This window comes from Morchella importuna (assembly GCF_003444635.1).
Source record: "Morchella importuna strain M04M26 chromosome Unknown Morimp01GS004, whole genome shotgun sequence".
Lineage (NCBI taxonomy): Eukaryota > Fungi > Ascomycota > Pezizomycetes > Pezizales > Morchellaceae > Morchella > Morchella importuna.
Window position 1 is genome coordinate 1,442,607 of NW_025763401.1, and position 22,632 is coordinate 1,465,238.

General features: G+C 43.6%; 6 protein-coding genes across 6 annotated transcripts; 3 read left to right on the plus strand and 3 right to left on the minus strand.

Moving 5' to 3' along the window:
* Positions 1-843: 843 nt before the first annotated feature.
* On the plus strand, positions 844-3,795 carry LAJ45_02543 (uncharacterized protein; the record flags this gene model as incomplete). Its single annotated transcript, XM_046112134.1, has 1 exon — positions 844-3,795. One exon carries the CDS (start codon positions 844-846, stop codon positions 3,793-3,795), a length of 2,952 nt encoding a protein of 983 aa, XP_045975034.1.
* Positions 3,796-5,433: 1,638 nt separating this feature from the next.
* Positions 5,434-7,323, minus strand: LAJ45_02544 (uncharacterized protein; the record flags this gene model as incomplete). Its single annotated transcript, XM_046112135.1, has 7 exons — positions 5,434-5,834; positions 5,892-6,186; positions 6,238-6,364; positions 6,423-6,603; positions 6,675-6,834; positions 6,906-7,148; positions 7,210-7,323. 7 exons carry the CDS (start codon positions 7,321-7,323, stop codon positions 5,434-5,436), a joined length of 1,521 nt encoding a protein of 506 aa, XP_045975035.1.
* Positions 7,324-13,154: 5,831 nt separating this feature from the next.
* On the minus strand, positions 13,155-13,766 carry LAJ45_02545 (uncharacterized protein; the record flags this gene model as incomplete). Its single annotated transcript, XM_046112136.1, has 5 exons — positions 13,155-13,382; positions 13,437-13,535; positions 13,589-13,602; positions 13,665-13,689; positions 13,749-13,766. The coding sequence occupies 5 exons, from the start codon at positions 13,764-13,766 to the stop codon at positions 13,155-13,157; spliced, it is 384 nt and encodes a 127-aa protein (XP_045975036.1).
* A 591-nt stretch (positions 13,767-14,357) lies between these two features.
* On the plus strand, positions 14,358-15,798 carry LAJ45_02546 (uncharacterized protein; the record flags this gene model as incomplete). Its single annotated transcript, XM_046112137.1, has 3 exons — positions 14,358-14,478; positions 14,539-15,176; positions 15,238-15,798. 3 exons carry the CDS (start codon positions 14,358-14,360, stop codon positions 15,796-15,798), a joined length of 1,320 nt encoding a protein of 439 aa, XP_045975037.1.
* Positions 15,799-18,231: 2,433 nt separating this feature from the next.
* On the minus strand, positions 18,232-19,204 carry LAJ45_02547 (uncharacterized protein; the record flags this gene model as incomplete). The annotated part of the gene is made up of 2 exons (XM_046112138.1): positions 18,232-18,591; positions 18,956-19,204. The coding sequence occupies 2 exons, from the start codon at positions 19,202-19,204 to the stop codon at positions 18,232-18,234; spliced, it is 609 nt and encodes a 202-aa protein (XP_045975038.1).
* An 808-nt stretch (positions 19,205-20,012) lies between these two features.
* Positions 20,013-22,186, plus strand: LAJ45_02548 (uncharacterized protein; the record flags this gene model as incomplete). Its single annotated transcript, XM_046112139.1, has 4 exons — positions 20,013-20,333; positions 20,384-20,742; positions 21,083-21,156; positions 21,216-22,186. 4 exons carry the CDS (start codon positions 20,013-20,015, stop codon positions 22,184-22,186), a joined length of 1,725 nt encoding a protein of 574 aa, XP_045975039.1.
* Between the last annotated feature and the right edge of the window lie 446 nt (positions 22,187-22,632).

The following is a 22,632-nucleotide window of genomic DNA, read 5'->3' on the forward strand; positions in this document are numbered from 1 at the left end:
TACTCGCGTTCCAAGAGCAGGTATGATGCAATAATGAATCACTTACATGCACCGCGCTTTGCTCGATCTGGCTCTCGAATTAGGTTTTTAGCCTATTAATATCGATATGCGATCATAAATAGTCCGCCCGTAATAATGCAGCCACACCTAAGCATGATGATCGGCATCAAACTGGTATCATGTACCAGGTTTCTATCATTTTTGTACACAACTACGTATGTTCTTTCTACTTATAATCTTCCAGTAAACACTCGTGTGTATACATACATTATACGTATACTCGGTATCTATGTAGATATGTCAATAAGAAAAGAATTTTCGACAGTTTGTTCGCGATCGTCATTGTGAACGGATGAGCTTTCAACAGAAAATCAATCGCGGCAGTCATGGCATTCAGGAGTAACCACCCCATGGGATTTCTTACACGGTAATCTTACCTATTATTTACAACCGATATATATAAGGATATAACTGTGTTTACATAATTACGTAGTTATTTGTTGCAGGCTAGCCGCCGTCATGAAAATTTTCATCTTGAAGGCCACTGTAACCGGTAACTGCATCGTGGTGACCGAACACTTTGCGTGTACCGGCTGCGTAAACATGACCTCCTCACACTCGTGCTGTCTTCACCTTGAAACACTGTGTCCTGATACTCAATGGTATACGTGGTGGGCTCAAATAAATATAAATACAGCCGGGCCCCCTTAAGCTTTTCTTAATTCTCCTCGATATATGTATAGACAAGTAGTATCTGTTCTCTCGACTGGTTTTCAATAGAAGCTTTTCTTTTAAATCCTTTTTGACAACCTTTTGTACCAACAACTTCTTAAGCGTAGCAGAATGCTTTTCACCAAACACTGCAGTTTCTTCCTTCTCGGTCTTGCTTGTGCGCAAGACCTAACCCAGTCCCCTCCCCAGGCCCCCGCTCATGACATCTCCTCATACGCTCGTGACAACGTTGAGATTTGCAAGTCTCGTCCCTTCGCGCCAACCCAGTTAAACTATCGCCGCAGCGGTAGCGACACCTGGCTCAGGGAATACACCCTTGAGAACCGAGGCCGTGAGTACTTCAAGCACCACGGTCTAGCGGCTACGATCGCCTATGACTTCCTCGGCGACACAAACTTCAAGTGCGCAATTGGTGCCCAAAGCTCTTGCACCGTGCATTGTCTCAATGTGGTCGGGCACATTGAAGACCTCGAACTCGCCCGACGAGTGTACTTTATCCTGGCCTCGACCGGTCATTTTGTGGTGTCGCTGGATATAATCCACAACGCGATGCAAGCCGCCCAGAGCAATGTTGGGCTCATGGCCGGTCGTATGTCGTACGTCTTTTTCTGGTTTCAGCACAGCGCCGATGAACTTCAGCGGATTGCCGCATTCAACCAGCTTTCTGAGATTTCTCTGTGGGCCGCCCAGTCAGCGCTTAATGCGGTTATGCCCTTGATCCCTTGGGGCAGCATGAAGGATTGGGTCTTTGCCAAAATCTCGGAGAAGCAAGGACGCCCCATCTCGAACGAGCCGGGGCTTGTTGATATGTTCCCAGCACCTGCGGATGAAGAGATCTCGGAAATCCAGCTAACGAGATATACCGTCAACAACGGATATCTCCCCGATGCTCCGTACACACTTCGTGTACCGCCCCGGTTTGGTGGCTCGCTGTGGTGGAATCCGGACGGTGTGTCATTGGCCAATTGGTGGTACAACAATGGCAAGTTGGACGGGAGACTCAACAAGCAGGAGTTCTACGGTAAGTGGGAGGGGAATGCGATGGCTCGCCATGACCCTGCAAAGGCAGCAGAGGTCGGTGATGTGGAATATCAGCATGGCTGGTTTCCTGACTTTCGTGCCCGCTGGAATGTCCATGGGTTCACAGAGGCTGCTTCGCATGCCTGGAGTGACTTCAAAGATCTCTGTGCTGGCACCGCCTATGGATGGAGAAGATTCGTCCATGGTATTTGGCCCTCTGCAGAAGCCCGGAAGATCCAAGAGGAGGAATTCGATGGATATGGTCAGGTCGACGGGCACACGGTCACCAGAAAGATCTGGGCCGAGAACCAGGACGAGAAGCGGGATTGGATGGCCCGAGTCGCCGCCGGCGAAAACATCCCCGAGGACGAGCGCAGGCAACAGCCAGAAGGTAGACTCCAACCAGGTCAGCTCAGCTACATCACGTATCTCCGCGCCAAAGACAACCTTAATCCTCCTACCAAGCTTGGTGAAGGTGATCGGATCGCTAGCTGGGGTCCAACAACGGAGCGAGAGGTTTTGGGACGTTTCGAAGGCTGGGATTCATATGATGATTACCGTCTTGAACAAATTGCAAAGACGTGGCCCATCCCGGACGAGCCTGAGAAGATCTGGATAAAAGAATCTTCAGATCAAACGAAGATCCCAAACCGGACCTTGGGATTCTACCAACTGGCCCAGCGCACTGCCGGTGTTGGCCGCATCCTGTTTCCGATGGTCACCCAGGGTTTGGTCAAGACCATGGTCAACAGTTTCTTCTCCACGTGGAAAGCGGATGATAAGCCGAGAGAGATCAACGAGATGGGAATGCAATGGTGGATCCAAGAGTCTGGTCGCATCTCCCGGATGGCACTCAAGGAAACCGTCAATCGGGTCATCAGGTCCGAGAGTATCAAAGATGATGGTTCCTCTGAGTTGGCCGATCTCCTCGCGCTGGGCACATATCTTCCAGCAACTGACGGCGTTCTCGGTGCTTGGACTGCTTCCGATGTTGAGACGTGGGTTTTCCGATTTCCCTGTCTTTCGATCATTGACCTTACTAACCGCCTTTACAGAACCTTGACGAAGAACATCTTCTACAAGACTCTCAACATGGCCATAACCACCCAGAAGATGTTCATCTCCTGCACGAGTGAGTTTCGCAGGCCCAAGGGCAGGAGCTCGATTCCTTTCACGTCTCCCAACCCCGTCAAGGATTTCGAGGTCGTTAAGACCTGCGCCGAAGATACTACTGGACCGCAGCACAGTAAGGCATGCATCGACAATGTTGCAGTCTGCTACCTGTACCGCTGGAACGACCGTGGTATCATCATGACACACACCGTAGAAGATCCTTTCGGTTTCAATGGTCTCGCTGCAGACCCATGGAACCTAAAAACGGCCGATATCATTACGAGCTCATTCTGGTCGCATGTCATGGGCCTTAAGGATGTCCAGTTGGCGTCAAACTTGAGCATTCTGAATGACGGGCCCACGGTTCAGCAGGCTGCAGACCCACAAACCCCCGGCTTGTTCACTGTTCCCATTTGTCTGAGTTCTTACAACTGGAACTCCCCAACCACTAAAGACGGCCTCCTCGATGACCTCAATGTCAATGGCCCCCGGAAAGCGATTCCTTGCTATTGCGGTAATCTTGGGAAGGACACCAGTTCCGTATGGCAGGCTATGGGAATCACTGGGACTGTGGCGACTAAGGAGTACGCGAAGACGGTGTGTCCAGCCCAGATTGGGGTCAAGATGCGTGATTGGCTCGAACGTTATGTGGCTTATTGTCGTCTTGGGATTCGGAAGGGTGCGTTGGGGATCGTGAAGACGGGCAAGGATGGTATGTGCGACCTTGTAATCCATGAGCTTGAGAGGAAACGGATTATCTCGACCACAGATCTGGAGCCAGAGCAGAGCATTGCGTTCAAGTGCAAGATAAAGGGAAGCAAGAAGAAAAAATGCAAACCTTACGTAAAGACTCCAATTTCCAGCGTGTGGGACGATACGATGGAAGCAGTGAGGGAGAGGAAGGAAAAGGAGCGGTCAAGTGTCTCCTAATACAGGGAGCTATTAGGCAGGGGTGGATGGAGGCGCTGTTACTCAAGAAGACGAGAAATAGCAAGATAGCACAAAGGGGGGGGGGGGGGGGTGACAGACCAATTTGGATAAGGACGCATCTGCTGTAGTTTTGTTACTTACATGTATATACCTATTTTTATTCTGTGTTTTATTACTAGCGGTTAATTTGAATTGAATATTTACAGAACAATATTTGGACCCGTGATATCGTCGTATATACATTTGTAGAAACGCTGGGCCGCTCATAAATGTTGCCTCTACATTAGTGACTACAATACGGGAAACCCGGGTGTGATTAGAGCCGTACAAGTTTTGCAGGTTTAAAAGTGACGTAGTAAAACCATAATAACAAAGACACCGACTTTTCAAAGAAATGTATTTCTATAGAAGCACTTTTTTTTAACATATAGTAGAGAACTGGTGTTCTTCAAAAAGGGTTATTTTGGTCACAAGCTGCTTTTTAGAAAAAGCGGGGTTTTAGAAAAAGCTGTACCAGTACGCCTTTAATATACCATTAAAATACCAAAATATCCAAAAGCATAGTAGGTGTCTGGAAACTAGCAGGTCTCCGATATACAATTGAAAACTAATACAAGTAGTAGGTGTTCTGAAGATTCCTCTTGTACATGTGTATGTTGAGGTTGAAATCGACTTCAAGATAGAACTACAATTTGGCAATTCCTTCGAGGATTTGCAGGATGAGTCTACATGTATATATATACATGTAGGAGGTTTGTGAGTACGAGACTACATGTAGGTACGCGTACATGTGTATAGTAGGTCTAGCATGTATCATGTAGCTCTAGCCTAGTACCATACCCTGATACTAGTGCGGTCACAGAACTCAATTATGTGACCAGCTAGGCTGAGCTAGCTAGTAGTATTGGTATGGCTTTTTTCAGCATACCGTTCTTTTGGGATAGTGTATTTGCATGAAATAACCTTTGTTTGCAATTATAGTATTCATATGAATACCGAATTAACCCGAGCCGAATGAGCAAGCTTAATGCTCATAAAAGCCGCATCACTACAAGACTACTACTACTCTAATCACACCCCATTTTCCGGCATTGTACATGTATGTAACCCTAGCTAGCCCTACCAATTGCAAGCTAACCTCACTAAAAATACCTAAAAACTAGGGCTATTTAATTATCCTGTATGGTGAATAAATGTAAAATTTAACATGTACAGTCGTCCGCCGATATAACGAACGTGCATATTCCAAAGTTTTCCGTTCGATACAGCAGATTATTCGGTATAGCAGGCAAGTTTCTATGTGAAATTTAGATTCGGATCACCGAGACCCGTTCGTTATAGCAAATTTGTGGCTTTTTGGCATTCGTTATATCGGCGAACGACTGTATATCAGTCCTCGTCCTTGGGTCAGAAGACGCCACGTGCACCACCGCGCATGCCGGCATTATTTCGGACCGCCTGGTTCACAGTGTTATAATTGTATATATAACATGTACATAATAAACTCTATAAATTTGATCTTTCGCTACCCAAATACAAGTGCACCCAACAAATAATAATACAAATGGAACCCTAGTTGACTCTTAAAACGAATGACAAAATGGCAGAAGAATTACTCCTCACTACGCAAAGAGCAATTTAAACGTCCTTCCTCTTCCTAAACAACATATTGACCCCTCGATCCGGAACACACGAGACACCGAAGTGACCGTTCTTGGGTCTCTCCCCCGTCGGCGACTTGAACTCATAGTTCAGGATGATGGACGCCACCAGAATCTTCAGCTCGTTTGCTGCAAAGAATCGCCCTGGGCATGCATGCCTTCCATGACCAAATGACAAGTACTCTACCGATGTGCTGACCATTTGGTGCTTTGCTGCCTGGCCTTCCTCCTTTCGCAAACGCTCCCAGCGGAAACCGTCGTATTGCATTTCCTCTTGTTTGTGGATGGCGGCGGCTGGAGCGCAGAGCCAAGTGCCTTTGGGAATGAAAGTACCATCAGAGAATGTGTATGGGACCATAGCTTTGCGCATCATTGCAACTAAATTGTGTTAGTAAATCTATATAAATAATTAAAATCGGATATTTGGGGCCGTACTCGAAGTGACATTATTCATGCGCTGAGATTCCTTAAGAACACTATCGAGTTTCTTCATTTTTGTGAGTCCTTGTTTAGTCCAGCCACCTTCTTCAGCGATAACTGAGGTGATTTCATCCTTGAGGGGGTTGTGGAGGTCTGTGTGGACTGCCAGGTCGTATAGGGCTTGGGTGATAGAAATCGAAGTAGTGTGAATAGCCGCGAAATTCAAGAATAGAATTCGGTTAACCAAAGACTCAGTATCAGTGTCAGCGCCAAGTGGTGCACTGTCCAAAATCCATTGGATTGCATCATCCTATACTCGTGTTAGAGGCTGAGCTAGGCAGAAATTAGTAGCTGGACTTACTGGGCGATCAGTCCACTTGTCACCAAGCTCCTTCATCTTCTTTTTCCTCTCCTCAAACAATGGTCCAACAAACTTCATTAGTTTCTTAAGTTTTTTGGGCTTGTCCAAAATATACCATGAAACGAGACTAACAGATAAATTAATACTTGTGTCTCAAAATTCGAGATTGATATAGATATACTAACGGTTTGAGGATGCGAGGGGCCATGTCAATGATAATACCACTCTTTGACGTTGTTGTAGCATATTCGACAAGGTTGTCCAGATATTCTTGGTTACGGCATAATGGCAAGCCAACGTACATACGGTTAATAGTTCTTGAAATAACTTTTAACATAATATCCCATACGTTGACCTCGGTCCATTCTGTAGAAATTAAAGAGTTAGAACAAAGCCCCCTAATTCGTACTAGGCCTAGAGGGTAAATATATACGAACCATCTCCAATGTTTGTGTTTTCCTGCCAAGCTAGTGTCACTTCACTAATAATTTCCGGCAGAATGCTGCTCAATCTTTGAGTTAAGTAGACTTGGATAACTTTGAGATGATATGTTTCTGTACGAAAACTATGATCCATGGTGTAGTCGATGGAAATCCTCTAATTGCGCCGGAACTTCATTTAGCAAATATATCTCACCAGGAATCTGGAGATTTAAAGGCATTACGTACATCCGCACCAGCGTCCCCAAAGGAAAGAACATGATCGGGTGCACTATTCATCTCCTGCAAATGTTTTGGATCGGTTGGAAAGACGAGGTACCGGGGGATGCTAGCAATCTTGAAGAATTTCCCATCTTTACTGTATTTTTTGTATCCCTCCTTGATGAGAGCATCGGCCTCTTTGGTATGTCGGAGGGCTGCTTTCCAGGGTCCTAAGATTCCTGGTGGTACTCCGACCGATTCGACATCAACCTATGTCAACAGAATAGTTAGTACGTGACAGTCATTCTGTTGATGCTGTCGTGGCACGTACGTAGACCGAGTAGTGATAATACACCCTATATGTAACCAAACCAACAAAAACCACAGCCGCAAGAGTAGTTTTGTCAATGGAAGAAAGTTCTTCAATCAGTTCCCTCAACGCCATCTCTCTAGAATTATATATTTATGTATGTGAGTGGCAAAGCAACAAAAGAAGAAAGTGCCAACGAGCGATCGATATTATCCTCTTCACATTTCCAGGACGTCGCATAGTTATATACCAGCGGCACTGGGGATATCTTCGCTCGGAAACCGCTCGGAACCCGTCCGGAAGCCGAATCCTTCGATATCTCGGAGGTACCTATCAGTTTACAGTAGAGATCGACAGTACCTTCTTGGCACCAACATGAACTCAAAAGTCAAAGAAGGTATGCAGCGCACAATGCCGTTCTCCATAGACCTAGCTGGTATCATGGATAAATCCGTAACCTAATAGGGGGTGCAAGCATTCCGGTTCCATTTGTAGCAACGTAGGAGCGAATCATCTTCTGCGCTAACCCAGCTACATACATCCAGGTGAAACATCACTGGGCTTAGTCACCACACAAAAGCAAGCAAGTGAAGAGCAACGGCGAACATACATGTATTAGTCAATTAGTAGATTCCCTGCATGATGGCTACTCTAGCTACTAGTCTTGTCCCCAGAGCGGATCTGATCCGAAAGACTTTCCCGAGATGTTAGAGGAGTGATTCAATTGGATAGAACGTTGACCGTCCTAAACATCGTTTGTCGAATCTACGTACATTATCTCGGATACCATCCTTACCAAACGCATGTAGGTATCAAGGATGTATATACATGTAGCTACCCCAACGATACTGATACTGATGTACCTACATACATGTAATTAACTCCCAGCTCCCCTTTTTTCTGGGGCCCCACTCCCAAGAATCTATCTGAACCTACTAGACCTTTTTAAGTCTCTCGTGCATTAACTACACCTGCCTACATACCAACCATCCCTTTCACATAGCCTGTAAAACGTTTCTGCCCAACGCATCGGTTCAAGACGTTATCGTGGATAATAATAAACTTTAACAACCTACGAGAGAAGCGTTAGTGGTGACTAAAGGATACTCCTAGACATGGGGCCGGTGCGAAGCAGCTTATAAGTGAATTAACGATTGACATACATGTATTTATGCCAGAAAGTTTTACACTTCTAGAAAGATAGCGATACCTTTATCAATTCACACCAAACTCGCTTATCGCTTCCTGCACACGCACTCAAATGTCTGGCTACATCGCTGAATTATCAGGCATAGGAAAATTTTCCTAAGGTGTGGTCTGAGTCGGCTATGTAGTATCTATCATGTATAGGTTACGATATATTTGCAGGCAAGGGGTCATATTCATGCCAGCCATCACTAACGTCGTCGTCGTCGTTGTCGCGGCGCTTTATTAGAGGTGGTCGGATAGAAGGATTTTTCAAAACTAAAGTGGCGAGCAGAGTTAATTAGATGAGACGTAAGCGACAAGTTAGCTTATTGTATATACCTACATGTATTGTATGTAGTAAAACTACAATGGTCATACATTATCACTCGGCCTACACATATGTACCTTGTACTATACTATAACCAAAAACCTTATTAAGAACGATTAAGGACTAAGATATGCAAAATTGTTATATTAGTTAAATTTTTTTTTTTTAAAATTAGAGAAGTGGCAAATTCCACCTAATACACAAAGAAGGGGGGAATTACACGTAACTTGTCTACGAGGGAGTGGGATGAAAAGTAGTAAGTTGTGAAGAGAAAATAAACCATTGAGGCATGTGAGAGGTTTGGGCAGAGAAATCTACGTTTCACAGTGCTTCTAGGTCATGTGCAAGTGTGTATACTATCTTGCATTTTCGGAAGATGTGTTGATTACTTGTATCTCCCGAGTAGACCTTAGCTCAACCATAGGTACATACTCATCCTTCCAGATCTGTCTAGAATTCATATGGTGAAACAAAATTCCCCTTCCAACTACTTTAATGGATAGATTGGTTATATTTTTCTTCAGCCTCGTGCCAAAAAGCTGGCTAAATGCTTTCCCTTCCTATATAGTTTGTTCTGAATGCGCTGCGCGGATACATACCTGTACGTATAAGTAGGAAGTACAAACACTACGGAAATTTACTTTCACTGGACGAAGCGAGGTTTTCAATAGAATCGTTCGTTACCAGCGGTACGGTTTTCGGGAGAACTGCTATGTGCCTTTTCTATGTACAAACAAATTCCTCTATAACTACAGGATTTGTATATGTACTCAATCCCTTACTGGTCACTGCATACTAATTTTCAGTCGAGATCTGCTAAAATTTGCCAGTTGGCATAAGTGCAAAATCTATATCGAAGAACGCTGCATGTAAAAAAGAAAAGAAAGAAAGAAAGAAAGAAAGGGGGAAAGGTGGGAGTCAGACGTGGCACTATAGTGATTGCGAAAATGACAGAATTTGTGAAACATATATAAAGTCCTGAGATCTTTTGAAAAATCATTATTATCCACAAAAACCCAGCCAAAATCCTCTATCCTCTCATGCTCAAGACCAACTTGTTTCGAAGGTAAAAATGTTTTCGGCATTCCACCTATTTGATTAATGTCAGTTCTAACATTAGCCTTAGATCTTCAACGTTTCTAGAATGTGCAATTTTATCCGACTTTTATATGATTGTGGTCATCGCCCACCTCAATTCAACACAATTTGCTGGATTATCTGGGAACAACTGGATGATACGAATCGACGCCAGCATGGCGATTATATATTTTCTGATTGTAAAATGGACCGTATAACGGAGGAAGTACGTATGGCTGGAATATGCAATGATTGCATGCCAGCAGCCAGTATATCAGTTGATCAGTCAAGAAAACGGAGTCATGATGACTGAAATTGAGTATGTAATAGACTATATTTCATCGTATTAATCTTTATGGCCATTGGTTATGTACATGTAGTTTAGTCAGCATCATGCTCGTACGTCTCGACTGGTGACAATCCGTATCCCCTACATGTATACATGTATAGTAGCACTTCTTATTAGTTGACTTTTTTTTTTTTTTTTTTTTTTATTTAATTTATTAATTATATTAGTTGACTCTGAATTCAAAGTCGACATAATCGTAAGTATTAGACTTACTGAACACTTAGTTTAAGGGAAGCCATAGAACGCTTAATACGGAATGAGTATTAAGAATGATCAATATCTGCAATTCCCGAAGCTGCAGGGTACTAGAATTATATTATTTAGTGCCTATTAATTATAGTTAGGCGAATATAATGAATGGTAAGAGACTTCTCAAGAATCATAGAATTCGAATACACGTCTTCTCCAGATGACCCCTTCTAGTATCCCCCCTTGATCATAATAGGACAGGTTCCTATTTCTTCCCTCCCACTAAAATTCCATCTCAAAACATCAAAATTGCGGTAGTTTTTTCATTCTTCAATACTGCCCCCTCATGTTAATAATAAGTATACCAGATCTTTCATCTCTAGTATTATAGGCTTCGATGTTATTTCTTCCAATAGTTTTGTAACCAAGGTTTCAATTTGGTAAACACCTTGGGCAAACAACAAAATGAACATCGCGTATACCCCTCAGTACGAAGACCCGGCAACTATGTCTAATAACGCAGTGAGGCCGACTTGGGTGGAGCGTTGCCCAAGAACGGCGACAGAAGTCCTGTAGAATAAGTGGTGAGTGGCCGCACCTCGAATAGTGGTGATTTGTATAGAAGCACATCTTGATGAGCTATAAGAGAGTAGAGCAAAAGGCGTTACGGTAAGAAAGTCGCGACCAGGGCCAATATTAAATCTTTATCATATCGACCTCATTTTCAGTTAGCGATTTTCACCTATTATAAGGATTGATTCTCCTCGGAGCAATACATATACATGTTGATCCATGATAAGTCACTTACCTGTGTAGAAAAACAACTTAACTTTAATGCAATTTCGGATTAGATGTAGTCCTGTGGACTTTGTGTGCAAAGTTAACGACCGTGAAAGCTTCGGATTTCGCTAGAACATCGAAGACAGCCTTAATAGATCTAGGATGAATGATCAACAGAGATGATGCAGAAACGATTTCCGATGCAGATGAGGATATAACAATGAAAGAGATCCGAGTTGGCGAGTATGTGGTTCCGTTGAGGTAGGATGATACATGTATGAATGAATAAATATATCGATTGTACGTATACATGTACAAGTTGGCCTTTTTCATGTACATACTTACATGTACATATGTACATATTGTACTTCACACCTAACACCATAATGAATACATGTGTGCAATAAATGCTCGCAAACGGAGGCTTATGTAAAAACTATTTAGCTGCGCTGGGGTTTAGATTTTGGGTTAATACATTAGCTACGGACGAGGGGGTTGAGATTCCTTCAACAGAATCAAATACCTACATGATTATGAATTAGTAGGATGATATATAAATGTATCTTTAATTTTCACATGTAAGGGGAGGCCATCCAATTGATTCTCAAGGAGAAACAAACCGAACTGCCGGAATGCAATCTCCAATGAATGATCGGCAGGGCATATATATGCACCCAGCCATTGTGTGTGTGTGTGTGGGGGGGGGGGGGGGGGGGCGGGGGGGTGACTTCCTTCTCGGAATGTTTGACCAACCTTCATCTAACCACTCCTTTCTCGTTATCGAAAAAGGTTGGGTAGCTACAAGTAGCTATAGAGCGACGTATATAATTCATTATAGAACGATAACTTCGCGATCGATTATTATCCTTATCCCACCCTGCATGTTCCATGTTCCTCCATAGGTGCTATCTAGTTATACTCGCAGTCCAACTACTATGGACACCGCTACTAGCTCACTTGTTTATGCAAGACCCGAAGCCATTCGGGATCGACGCAGAAGGTGGCCCGGATTTTTATAACGCACCACTGAAAGCCGATGGGAGTGACTACCCATGTAAAGGGTTCCACCTAACAGCGGGAATGGGTGCCCCAGTAAAGCAATGGTTTGCTGGAGAGACTGCAACATTCACGTATGTAGTATAACTATAACTTTCAAATGTTCTAAATGCTCACCTGCAGAGTTAAGGATCGATATGAAGGGTGTGGCTGCACATAACGGCGGGAGTTGTCAAGTATCGGTATCATACGATATTGGAAGAACGTTTAAAGTTTGGAAGTCATTCATTGGCAACTGCCCACGCGGCGCGGTTGAAAACGAACTTACCACCTCAAATCAGACATTTGAGTTTCTTATCCCACAAGAAACACCGAGTGGAAATGCGATATTTGCGTGGTAATCCAAGTTCCCGGTCACATCACCAAACTCAGTCTGTACTAATTCTAGACGTTCCAAATAGGACATGGTTTACAGTAACCGGTTTCCGAGAGATGTATATGAATTGTGCCCACGTCGAGATCATTAACGGCGGTGATGGCCTACCAGGAGTATATCCTGCAATGTTTATCGGTGAGATCAACCAATGCATATCACAAGCGAATACCAACCTGGTTTTTCCAAAAGCGGGTCCGCAGGTTGAGAGTGCTGTAAACAAAACTCGCTGGGTTGGTGCACCGCCTGTAGGGTTATGTCTGGATCCTCCAGAGATACCAAACAAGGCGCTAGTACCATCTATGCCCCGGGGAAGAACTCGCAGGGAGATATTGGAGATGGATTATGTGTGGTCAAAGGCTAGACTTTAGTTGAAATTTTAGGTATTTGGTGGATGGAATGATCATGATTGTTTGTTGATGACCTCGTCGAGGAGTCAAGTGGATGGAAATTAGGCCACCAGTTGATATTAGCGTTTTACTTCTTGTTGTAAGGTCAATATGGATTGAGTCCACTAAATGTTCTATATATAAGCAAATGACACATTCAATAACTGAAATATACATATAAACGCTGCGGGGATGGAGGGAGAATCATTTATCATGTTAAAAATACATGTATCAATTTTAATTCTCCAAAGCGATGCACTCAATCTCGACAGGTACACCCTTTGGCAGCTGCTTAGCAGCAACGCAGCTTCTAGCCGGCTTGTGACCATTGAAGTTCTTCTCGTAAGCCGCATTCATGCGCGCAAAGTTTGCCATGTCGTCAAGGAAAACACTGGTCTTAACAACCCTGCTCAAGTCACTCCCAGCAGCTTTCAAGACCGCCCTCATGTTGTTGAAAACAACATCCTGCAACAATCCGTAAGCAGCGAACCTGGGCGGAATTACTCAGAATTTCCTCACTGTTTGTTCCTCAATGGTTCCCTCGACAACATTCCCGTCCTTGTCGGCAGGAATCTGGCCAGAGCAGAAAATCAAGCCATTGGCTTTGATAGCTTGGGACTATTCGATTATTAACAACAGAATTAAATCATTGGCAGTTGAGAATATCTTACATATGGACCCGCAGCTTTTCAATCAAAGCAAACAAGATCAGCAAGTGTACCGAACCTCAATCAAGAAGCATCTTACCAGGCGCAGCATCGGTGGTAGAAACCTAGCCATCATCAGCACCAAGATGTATCATTGAAATTGGAACGAAGACGATGTACTTACGGGAGTAATTGAAGACATTTTTTGATGATTTCTGAATAATGCTCTGAAAACAAGATGGTTCATGTAAGTGGAGAAGTGGGGTAGGCTATAAATTTACTTTGCAGCTTGGTGGTGGGGCGACTACATAACAGGAGCGGTTAGTTCCGTGACGGCCATCACAACGATGACGCACCCACCAGGGTGCTCCCGCTCCCATAGTCAAGGGTCCATGGCTTATTTTCGTTGCATCATTCGAACTCACTCGAATATTCTGCCAAGACCTAAGATAATTGGACATCAAAATACATGTAAGGTCTAAATATATGTACACGTACATATATGTAATCAAGGTGTTAATATTGGTTATACATGTATTTATTAACTGTTAGAACAGAATTAGAATATAGATAAGTTTTCACATACAAGCAAAACGAGAAGGCCAACACGTCATGGCCTTTCACGCAAAGACTCTGGCTAAGAACGTGGTTGTTTCGAGTGTGTTGCGAACGGGCAAGAATTCATAACACTAAAGTACGTCTTATGCACGTCACCTTAGAATGCCCCACTCCGCAGGCCACGACCCATAAGTGTAACTTCAACACAATTACATACATGTATCAATCACCCATGATGTCTCAGTCGACGTCTCCTATAGCTGATAAGCCATCTATATCAGCACAGCAAACTATTACATTCAACGATCAACTAAATATCCTTTCCATCACCCATCACCATGGAGACCATAAACAACGTAACTATCATGCAGCGGCCCATCAATTCTACTATAGAAACCCTGATATGCGGTTACTAGACCTTGTTTCTCTGCTCCTTATCACTCGGGGCCCTCACGACGTCGGCGCCATCTCTCTTATCAGACATCCTCAAAAGATCTCAATCTACTATACCAAAAAGGAACCTTGTAATCAACAAGAGCGTGAATACATCGACCGTGTATTAAAACGCGCCCTCGCTAGTAGGGACGAAAAGACAAAAGCCGCATGCCGGACGGACATTCTACATAACGTCATTCAGAACTGTACTCTCAAGATCAACAGGCGGCTCACCAAGATCTGCCATCGATTGGGACATCTCAATAGAGCTGTAGGCCATTATAGAATAGTTTCCAGTCCTTATATCATGGATATTGAGACTTCACTCAGGAAATTTATTCCAGGATATTACTTCCCGAAAGAAGAGACTATAAAACAATTTCTGACCCGGATTTTTGATGGAATGAGAGCTGATGTTGGGAAGCCTGATGTTAACTTCGGAACTTTAATCAGGCTTTCCTGGGCAATATCCGCGACACCTAATATTGATCTTATACTTGACGAAGTCCTGTTGTATCGCATCAGAAAGCTTGGCGACTATGAATTGGCCATTCGGATACTGGTGGCCGAGGTTTCAGATCTGAAAGGACCAAAAAAGCATTGTACGACAATTGAAGAGGTAATTCCTTTTCTTTAAGATCTAGAATACTGCTTTTTTACTTATCAGTCGTTTCGCATAGGTTTTATCGCTTGAGTCTTTTAGCATTTCTCTCTCTGTAAGCCCAGAGCAGATTCTCAAGACATGGGCCAAAGATAGGAATGTAGAATCTGTATTCACGCAGGATCATTTTCGTTTGGTTTTCCCGCAGATGAAATCATCTACAGAAAGTTCCGTCAATTTGACTGAGAAACAGATGATTGTGTCATCTGTGCATTGTGAATGCGCTCTTGCATTGTATCTTCTGAAAAAGTATTGGTGCATCAATAATCAAAAGAAAAGATATTTGAAAATCCAGCTTGGGGTTTCAAAGCCGGGCTGTCTCATGTGCCGAAGATTCATCGACGTTCTAATGGTGGAAAGCCCCGGTGTTGCCATCATTGTTACGAGCTTTAACGACAAGATACCGGTAGGATGGAAAGTTCCGAATGCCTCTTCAACTCTCGTTAAAAATACCATCCATAACCAGGTATCGAACCTTGTGGATACTGTTTTTGAAAGAGTTCTTTCCACGTGCTGCGAGTTAAAACAAAACGATTTTGTTTCCGCATCAGTTATTTCTGAAAGGTATTCTGGCCGGTAGGCCGAGGCTTTAAACTAAAAGTAAGCTACGTATTTTGGCGGTCCGTAAGGGTACATTTCTTTTACTGGCATGATTGTGTATGATATTTTGGTCTGTTTCTTGTGCGGAATGAGGTGGCATGTGAGGGAATATCCTTTAGTTTCTTCTTTTTTTTGTCATCCCTCGATATGTTCGGTTCATTCCTTAGGCTTCTGTTGACTACGAATAGAATACATTTATAGTCATGTAGGTTGTACCTGAAGGATTCTAGATGAATAGTCTTCTTTCAGGCCCTATTACAACCTCAATTTGTTTATGCCCACAGATTGCAAGGATTGTAATTTCAACAAGATAGAAGGGCGGTTACATGTGCTTTTATAAAACCTTTTATATATCACTTAAATAGTTTACTTAATTAGAACTATTGAAAGAGGAGGCGAGCCGAAAGGCTCGGTATCCTCATGATCACTAAACTAAATTTAGACCTTTTTGGCCTTAATTCACCTGATAACCCTTGAGTAGCAAATTTAGACTCGATGACACAACATTTGCCCTAGCTCTACTCCCATTCAGAAAATATCTCAGGTGCGTTTACATCATGCAGAGGATAAACATTAAGGGCCCGTTCGGTCGGGCGTGGTATTCGATATTATGGTGTGAACGATTCGTGATATTTCATCCCCATAGTAAAACTGAGCATTGCCTTAGTATTGAAGTGTTCCACCGGACCAACTTGAGTAGACTTTCCTGGTTGTGGCTGGAGCTGGGTACGTACATACAATACCAAAAAAGGGGTAGGGATAGGTATCGTAGTACTACGGTAGTGTTGTCCTAATAGGGTATTTTGAGGACAGCGGCATCATTTCAGAATTTTGAGGAAACTATTTTTCACAGAATACCGTAGCACTACCACAGCAATATAGACGTATTTTAGCTCTGTGACCCGCAGCAGGTCCGGTGCGCTAGCGCCAAGTACAGTGAGAGCACCAGGTCCAGCGCTAAGTCCAGTACCACAACTTGAAGCAGCCACCATCACCATCACCATCATCACCATCATCACAACCACCATCATCACCACCACTACAAGAGCACCACAACCCAGTAGTGGGTGGTGCCTCAGGTTGGAGTAGCGAGTATATGGATGCTTAAGAGCACAAAATTTATTTTTCAAAAGTATATCCCAAATGTTTAAAGCCCATCCTAGGATAATTAGAATTGATGGAGCCAAGCATGAATGAATATCTGGTGATCTTTGATTCCGAAATGCTTCATCCCCAAATATAATATTTCAGGGTTAGGTGAGAGCTAGCCTGGCATTGTCCCAAATACTATGAAATGCGGAATCACTATGGTAGTACATATTTACCACCCACACTACGCAATCCATAGCATACATAGTTTATATAATACACTATTGATACGGCATTGATAGAGCATTTGCTGAAATGCGGCTTTGCTTTTTTGACTACTGGAGCGCTACCCTATTTTGTGGAATGCGCGTAGTACTACCATACTAATCCCCACCCGTTTTTTGGTACTGTATGTAGGCAAGGAGCTAGTTGAGATTCAAGTGTTGGGAATAAACAAGTCCATTAATACATTGATATTTTTATAGAGGCTTGTGGTTAAACAAACACCCAAATACCACGGTATGATAGATGGCCTAATATTATAGTATTTTATGGTCGGCCGAACAGGCCCTAAGTATATGTATCTAGTAATAATACTTACTCTCATCATTAAAAATCACTCGCCTTGGAGCCAAGACTTCAGAAAAAGTTCCTAGGCGGAGTATATACCATACATATACTCGCGCTGCCGGATTGAAGCCGCTCATACAAAAAAAAGTAATTGATCTAAAGACTGCAAAAAAGGCGATCTCTTATTAGCTGCCAAATCACTTGCCATAGTTCTTTGAGCGGCTTCAAACCGGCCGCCGGTGTATTGTATATGTGTTCATGCTGTCTTGGCGGAGATGAACTTTGTGCCGGTACGAATCTAACAAAAAGCTCAAGAATTTTCAATGTCACTTTGGTTAAGACAGACATCGTTCCTTACCTGAGCCCTTATATTATCCGCCTCGATAAGTTGCTGCTTCAGGGTGTTGTTGCAAGGACTTTAACTATAGTTACAAGCGAGCCAATATTGCCATTTACGCAACAACCGCAGAAAGATCTAATTGATGATTTCCCTGCATACCGTCAAATCTGTGTTGGATTGGATGCAGTCAAGATATGAGCTACGACAAGGACAGGTCTGACGTTTATTCAAGGTCTAAGATTAACCATTTTGCCCTTCCCGAAAGATATTCTCCAGCCCAAGGTTAATTTTGATTGGCACTCAAAAATATTATTAATACACATAGTTCGTGAAACAGGGAACCAGTATCACCAAGAGAGAAAGGATTTCTATCTGTGGTTCAACGGCCCAATCGCTGACAACACACAACAAATTTTATCCGATTCGGCTCTCCAAGCTCTCGGGGGCAGCTTGTGTGGGTTCCTCCACGTCCTCCTCTTTCGTTGCAGCAGGCGATCTACTCCGGCTCGACCTTGCGGGGCCACGACCTCCCCTGTTTCCGCTGTTTCTGTCACGTCTGTTGGATCCACTATCACCGGCCCTTCCACCACCACTGGCCCTTCCGCCACCGGCTCTCCCACCACCGCCACCGCGGTTACTGCTCTTATGGTCAGGTGGTGGACTGACGAAGGCAAAATCGGCATAGATGGTTTGATCGAGATGTTTAGTATTGTCTGTTTGGGCGATTGCATCGCGAGCCTCGGCAAGTGTAGAGTATTCTATTAAGGCGTATCCCTATACGCAAGGAAATATAAGGTAATTAGTAAATTACGGAGGAATTGAACATACTGGACGACTGTATAGAGTATGGCCACACTTTATTTCTGAGTTTTGAGCTCAATTCTGTGTGCTTGGCAGTGGAGAGAGCACGTCTGTGCCGAAAGCTGCCACTGTTAACAGTTAAAGTAACTATATAGCATGCGATAAGAAACTCAATGAGAGTTAGCGGCGACAGCGTTCAGCACAGATGTGCTCTCTCCACTGCCAAGCACACAGAATTGAGCTCAAAACTCAGAAATAAAGTGTGGCCATACACTCTATTAAGTCGTCCAATCCAGCTGGAAATCGCTTTGATATGCATCAAGTTGAGGTTGCATACCTTGACGTAACCCGTCCTTCGATCGAGATTCAGATGTAGATTCTGGATGTCCCCATATTCCCCAAACTTGTCATGAAGCTCCTCCTCACTTGCCTCCTCGTGTACGTTTGTGACGAGTACAATCCATCCCTCGACAGATCTTACAGCCGGTGCACCAGCTCCTGTTTGAGGAGGAGCAATTTTTGACGCGCCTATTTCCTCGAGTTGTTCTTCAGCAGAAGGTACATCACGCATCTCATCGTCCTCCATGGTAGGCTTGCGTTAATTCCGGGGTTGTAAGAATTAAAATTCAAGGGGATCGAAGTAGGAATGTATGATTTTGTCCTTGAAAATTGAAGATCTAGAGTCTGGCGAATGTGCGGGAGTTGCTGATGTGCGAAGGGGAGTTGGCAGTTGAAGAGGCTCAGGGCTTGGTTTGGCCATGTCGCGCATGTGGGGACAACAAACCTTTGGTAACACATGAGTGCTTGTGTTACCCGGCTTTGATTCCTTATGGTACTGTAGTTACCCTGTCCTTCAATAATCAGAACATCACTTACGTGTATCGTCCTGTAGGCCATGCATCATCTACTGTCACTCGAGCCTTTGTGTGGTGTATTAACTTTTATGAAAAGTGAAGTCGAGAGACCTATTAGTTAATCTCATTTTTAGCTCGTCTCGCTTCTATCTTAAGGTTCACCATATCTGCCCCCCCCCCTCATTTTCATTCGTCGGCTTTTTTTATCTTCCTGTTTTCTGGCTTCTTCGATTCTCTACGTACGCAACTACATCCCCACATTTATCTCCCCAACATTCTCCATCTTTCTTCGGCTTGTATTGTGCTTTATTAACACATATACTCTTGGTTACGCTATTCTATATTATACAGCTTCCCTACACATCTCTTTCAGATCCTGAGCGTATAGAACTTTGATCCCTAGAGTATATTCTGTTTTAAGCTCTTCCCGGCTGCGGAACCGATCTTCCTTGTTGATACAAAGGCTCGGTATCTGAATTCAGAAGTGAACGGCTTCAGCCACTGCTACGAGTACTGCTACAGGATCGCTAAATATCCAGCATGAATCTGAGCGCCTCAAGATGGGCACCTACAGGAGATGAGATGAGAAATATCCCATCTTCTGCTGTTTTTAGGAATGGTCAGACATCTCTCCTGATTACCCAGGAGCCTGCCAACGACCCTGGAAACTTCGATAATGATTATGATATGGAGGATATGCACCTCGATTCGGGCGCTACCGATGATTACGCCTTTGATACGACAATTGATTATGATGGGGATGTTGTTATGGTGGATCTAAATGATCCTGGAATTATCAAAATGGTTACCGAGCTCACCAGAAACGAACGCCAGGCCGAGAATATGAGGGAATACGTTGATGTAACTCTCTCTACCTCCATATCTCAATACTGAATTGCTGACGAGCGTAGTTGAAACCTGGGCTACGACCTTCAGTTTCAAAGTCTCGTATCTCTCGGCCATCTTGCTTGCTTATAATTGATACAAGCTTTATTATTTCCCACCTTCAGCTGGTTGATAATCTTGTTCGCTCTCATCATCGCTGGAAAAATGTTGTTGTCATGCCATGGGCAACTATACAAGAACTGGATGGTCTCAAGAAATCTTTGCACGCACAAAAAGGCGTTGACCTTGGAAAGCTGGCCAGAAATGCGATCAACTGGGCATTCGGAATGTTCACGAAACTTGACCCCGGTGTTTGGGGTCAGACTAAGGAGGAATGTGAAGACTCTTATGTTCGTGGAGATGCTGCAATCCTTGAATGTTGCCGGTCAGTACACATATACTCAACCCCGAAATTCAGTATAAATTTGAAAGCCAGCCCTAAATTAGTGGCTTCCCTTACAAACACACCCATATATATCAGCTAGTGAAACCGTGAGGTTGACCTATGCATCTTTGCTATAATAGCCCCCATTGATACCGATCTTTAGATTCACATAGTACTATCACTTGGTGGGGCGTCGGGGGAGGGGAAGTCGTTCTTCGAGAAATGCGTAACAGATAGCAATGATCTGTACATTTTACTCAGGAGAATGAATTACCCGAAAAGACGCCCTCACTTTAGCTGATGGTATTCTTGAATTGCTTGCTGACTGTATTTTCTATAGATACTTCAAAAATAGCCATGAAACAGTTCTTCTATCCAATGACAAGAACCTTTGCGTCCAAGCAATGATTCACAGTATGTTTTAGTTTTCCTGCCCATAATTTAGTGATCAATATCATTGATAATTATCCGAGATATCAAAACCGTATCGATTGTTGGTGAGATACTTACCGCTGAAACAATCCTCGCCCGTATTCTTGGAAATTCAATCAATCCAACGGAGATTAAAGAAACCGCTGTTAGTTCCCGAGGGCCATCCAGGCTAAACAGTGGGTATAGTTCAGTGTCTGATTATACAACCTATAACCGCGAGGATCGCCAGGCTTCTATGCGTCATACACATATATCTACCCCTGTATATACGAAGCCCGTTTATAGAGTTACCGGTACAGATAGAGACATGAACGAACCATGCTTTTATCAGGGGATTGGTCGTTCCCAGAGTGGGGATATTACAAGAGATATTCCACCGAAACGCGCGATGGGAAACGGCTTGGAAGCGTCTATATACGCCACCACTGCAACATCTGCGCAAAAACCCCAATATCATAGTAAACCCGACAACATCTCCAGGCGTCTACTTCGAACGTCGAATTCATTTTTGGGGCTCCCAAGGAACGATGAAAATAAAGTACAAGTCAAAAGAAATCTCAACAGCTTCCTTCAGAGAGTTTCTGCAGAGTTAGTCGCTACTCTCGTGCCGCTATTGAAACAATGTGTGCAGAGCAAATTAGTCGGGACAGCTGAGTTCACCCTTGAGGCACTTAACTGCCATCCAGAGGAGCAGGTTCGAAATATCATTGACCTGGAAAGGTTTTTCCATACGTACTGGGCTTCTGTGTTCCGTGAGTATCTGCCGGCGTATTATGGGCACGCTTTTAAAAACGGTGATCTTAATAGACGCTTGTCTGAGTGGATTCAATGGGCCGAAACTACCGGGTCGAACTCTACAGGCCCTAAATCCAAGGAGGTAAAGAAGTGGATTGATGAGTGGGACTTTATCTGGAAAAGGATTATATTTACTGCGGAGGAGACGCATGTGAACATAGAAACGGCCGATCGATGGAGGACTGCCTTATTGGACGTTGGGCTTGTAGCGGAGTGATTGCTCTGGGTATTGTATGTACCCCAAAGCCAGGTATGAACCAATGTTTTTCTATTGAGATTTTTTTTTAATTCATTCCCTTTCTTGTCTGCGAAAGCGCTAGCGACGTCTGTCTGCCTTCCTAACTTCATTTACTTTATTAACCTTTGGCCAGACTATATTTCTCCCAGTTTATCTGGCCTCTTCGTGATGTCTTCCCTATAGCCCTTATTTCATAGGGTTCTTGGATATTATCGATTCCTTGTTCTTGATTTGGTTATTGCTGTTTCTATTCCCTTACCCATCGTTCTCCGGGGTTTGCATTTGCCTTCGAGACATATTCACACTTTTGAGGAAGTCGCCTCTATAAATGTATGGGGGTATAATGTACCTAGTTACATTGTACTTATGTACAGAATCGAAATTGGTGCCATGACATTTAGATGAACCCCGTGTCTGAATACAAT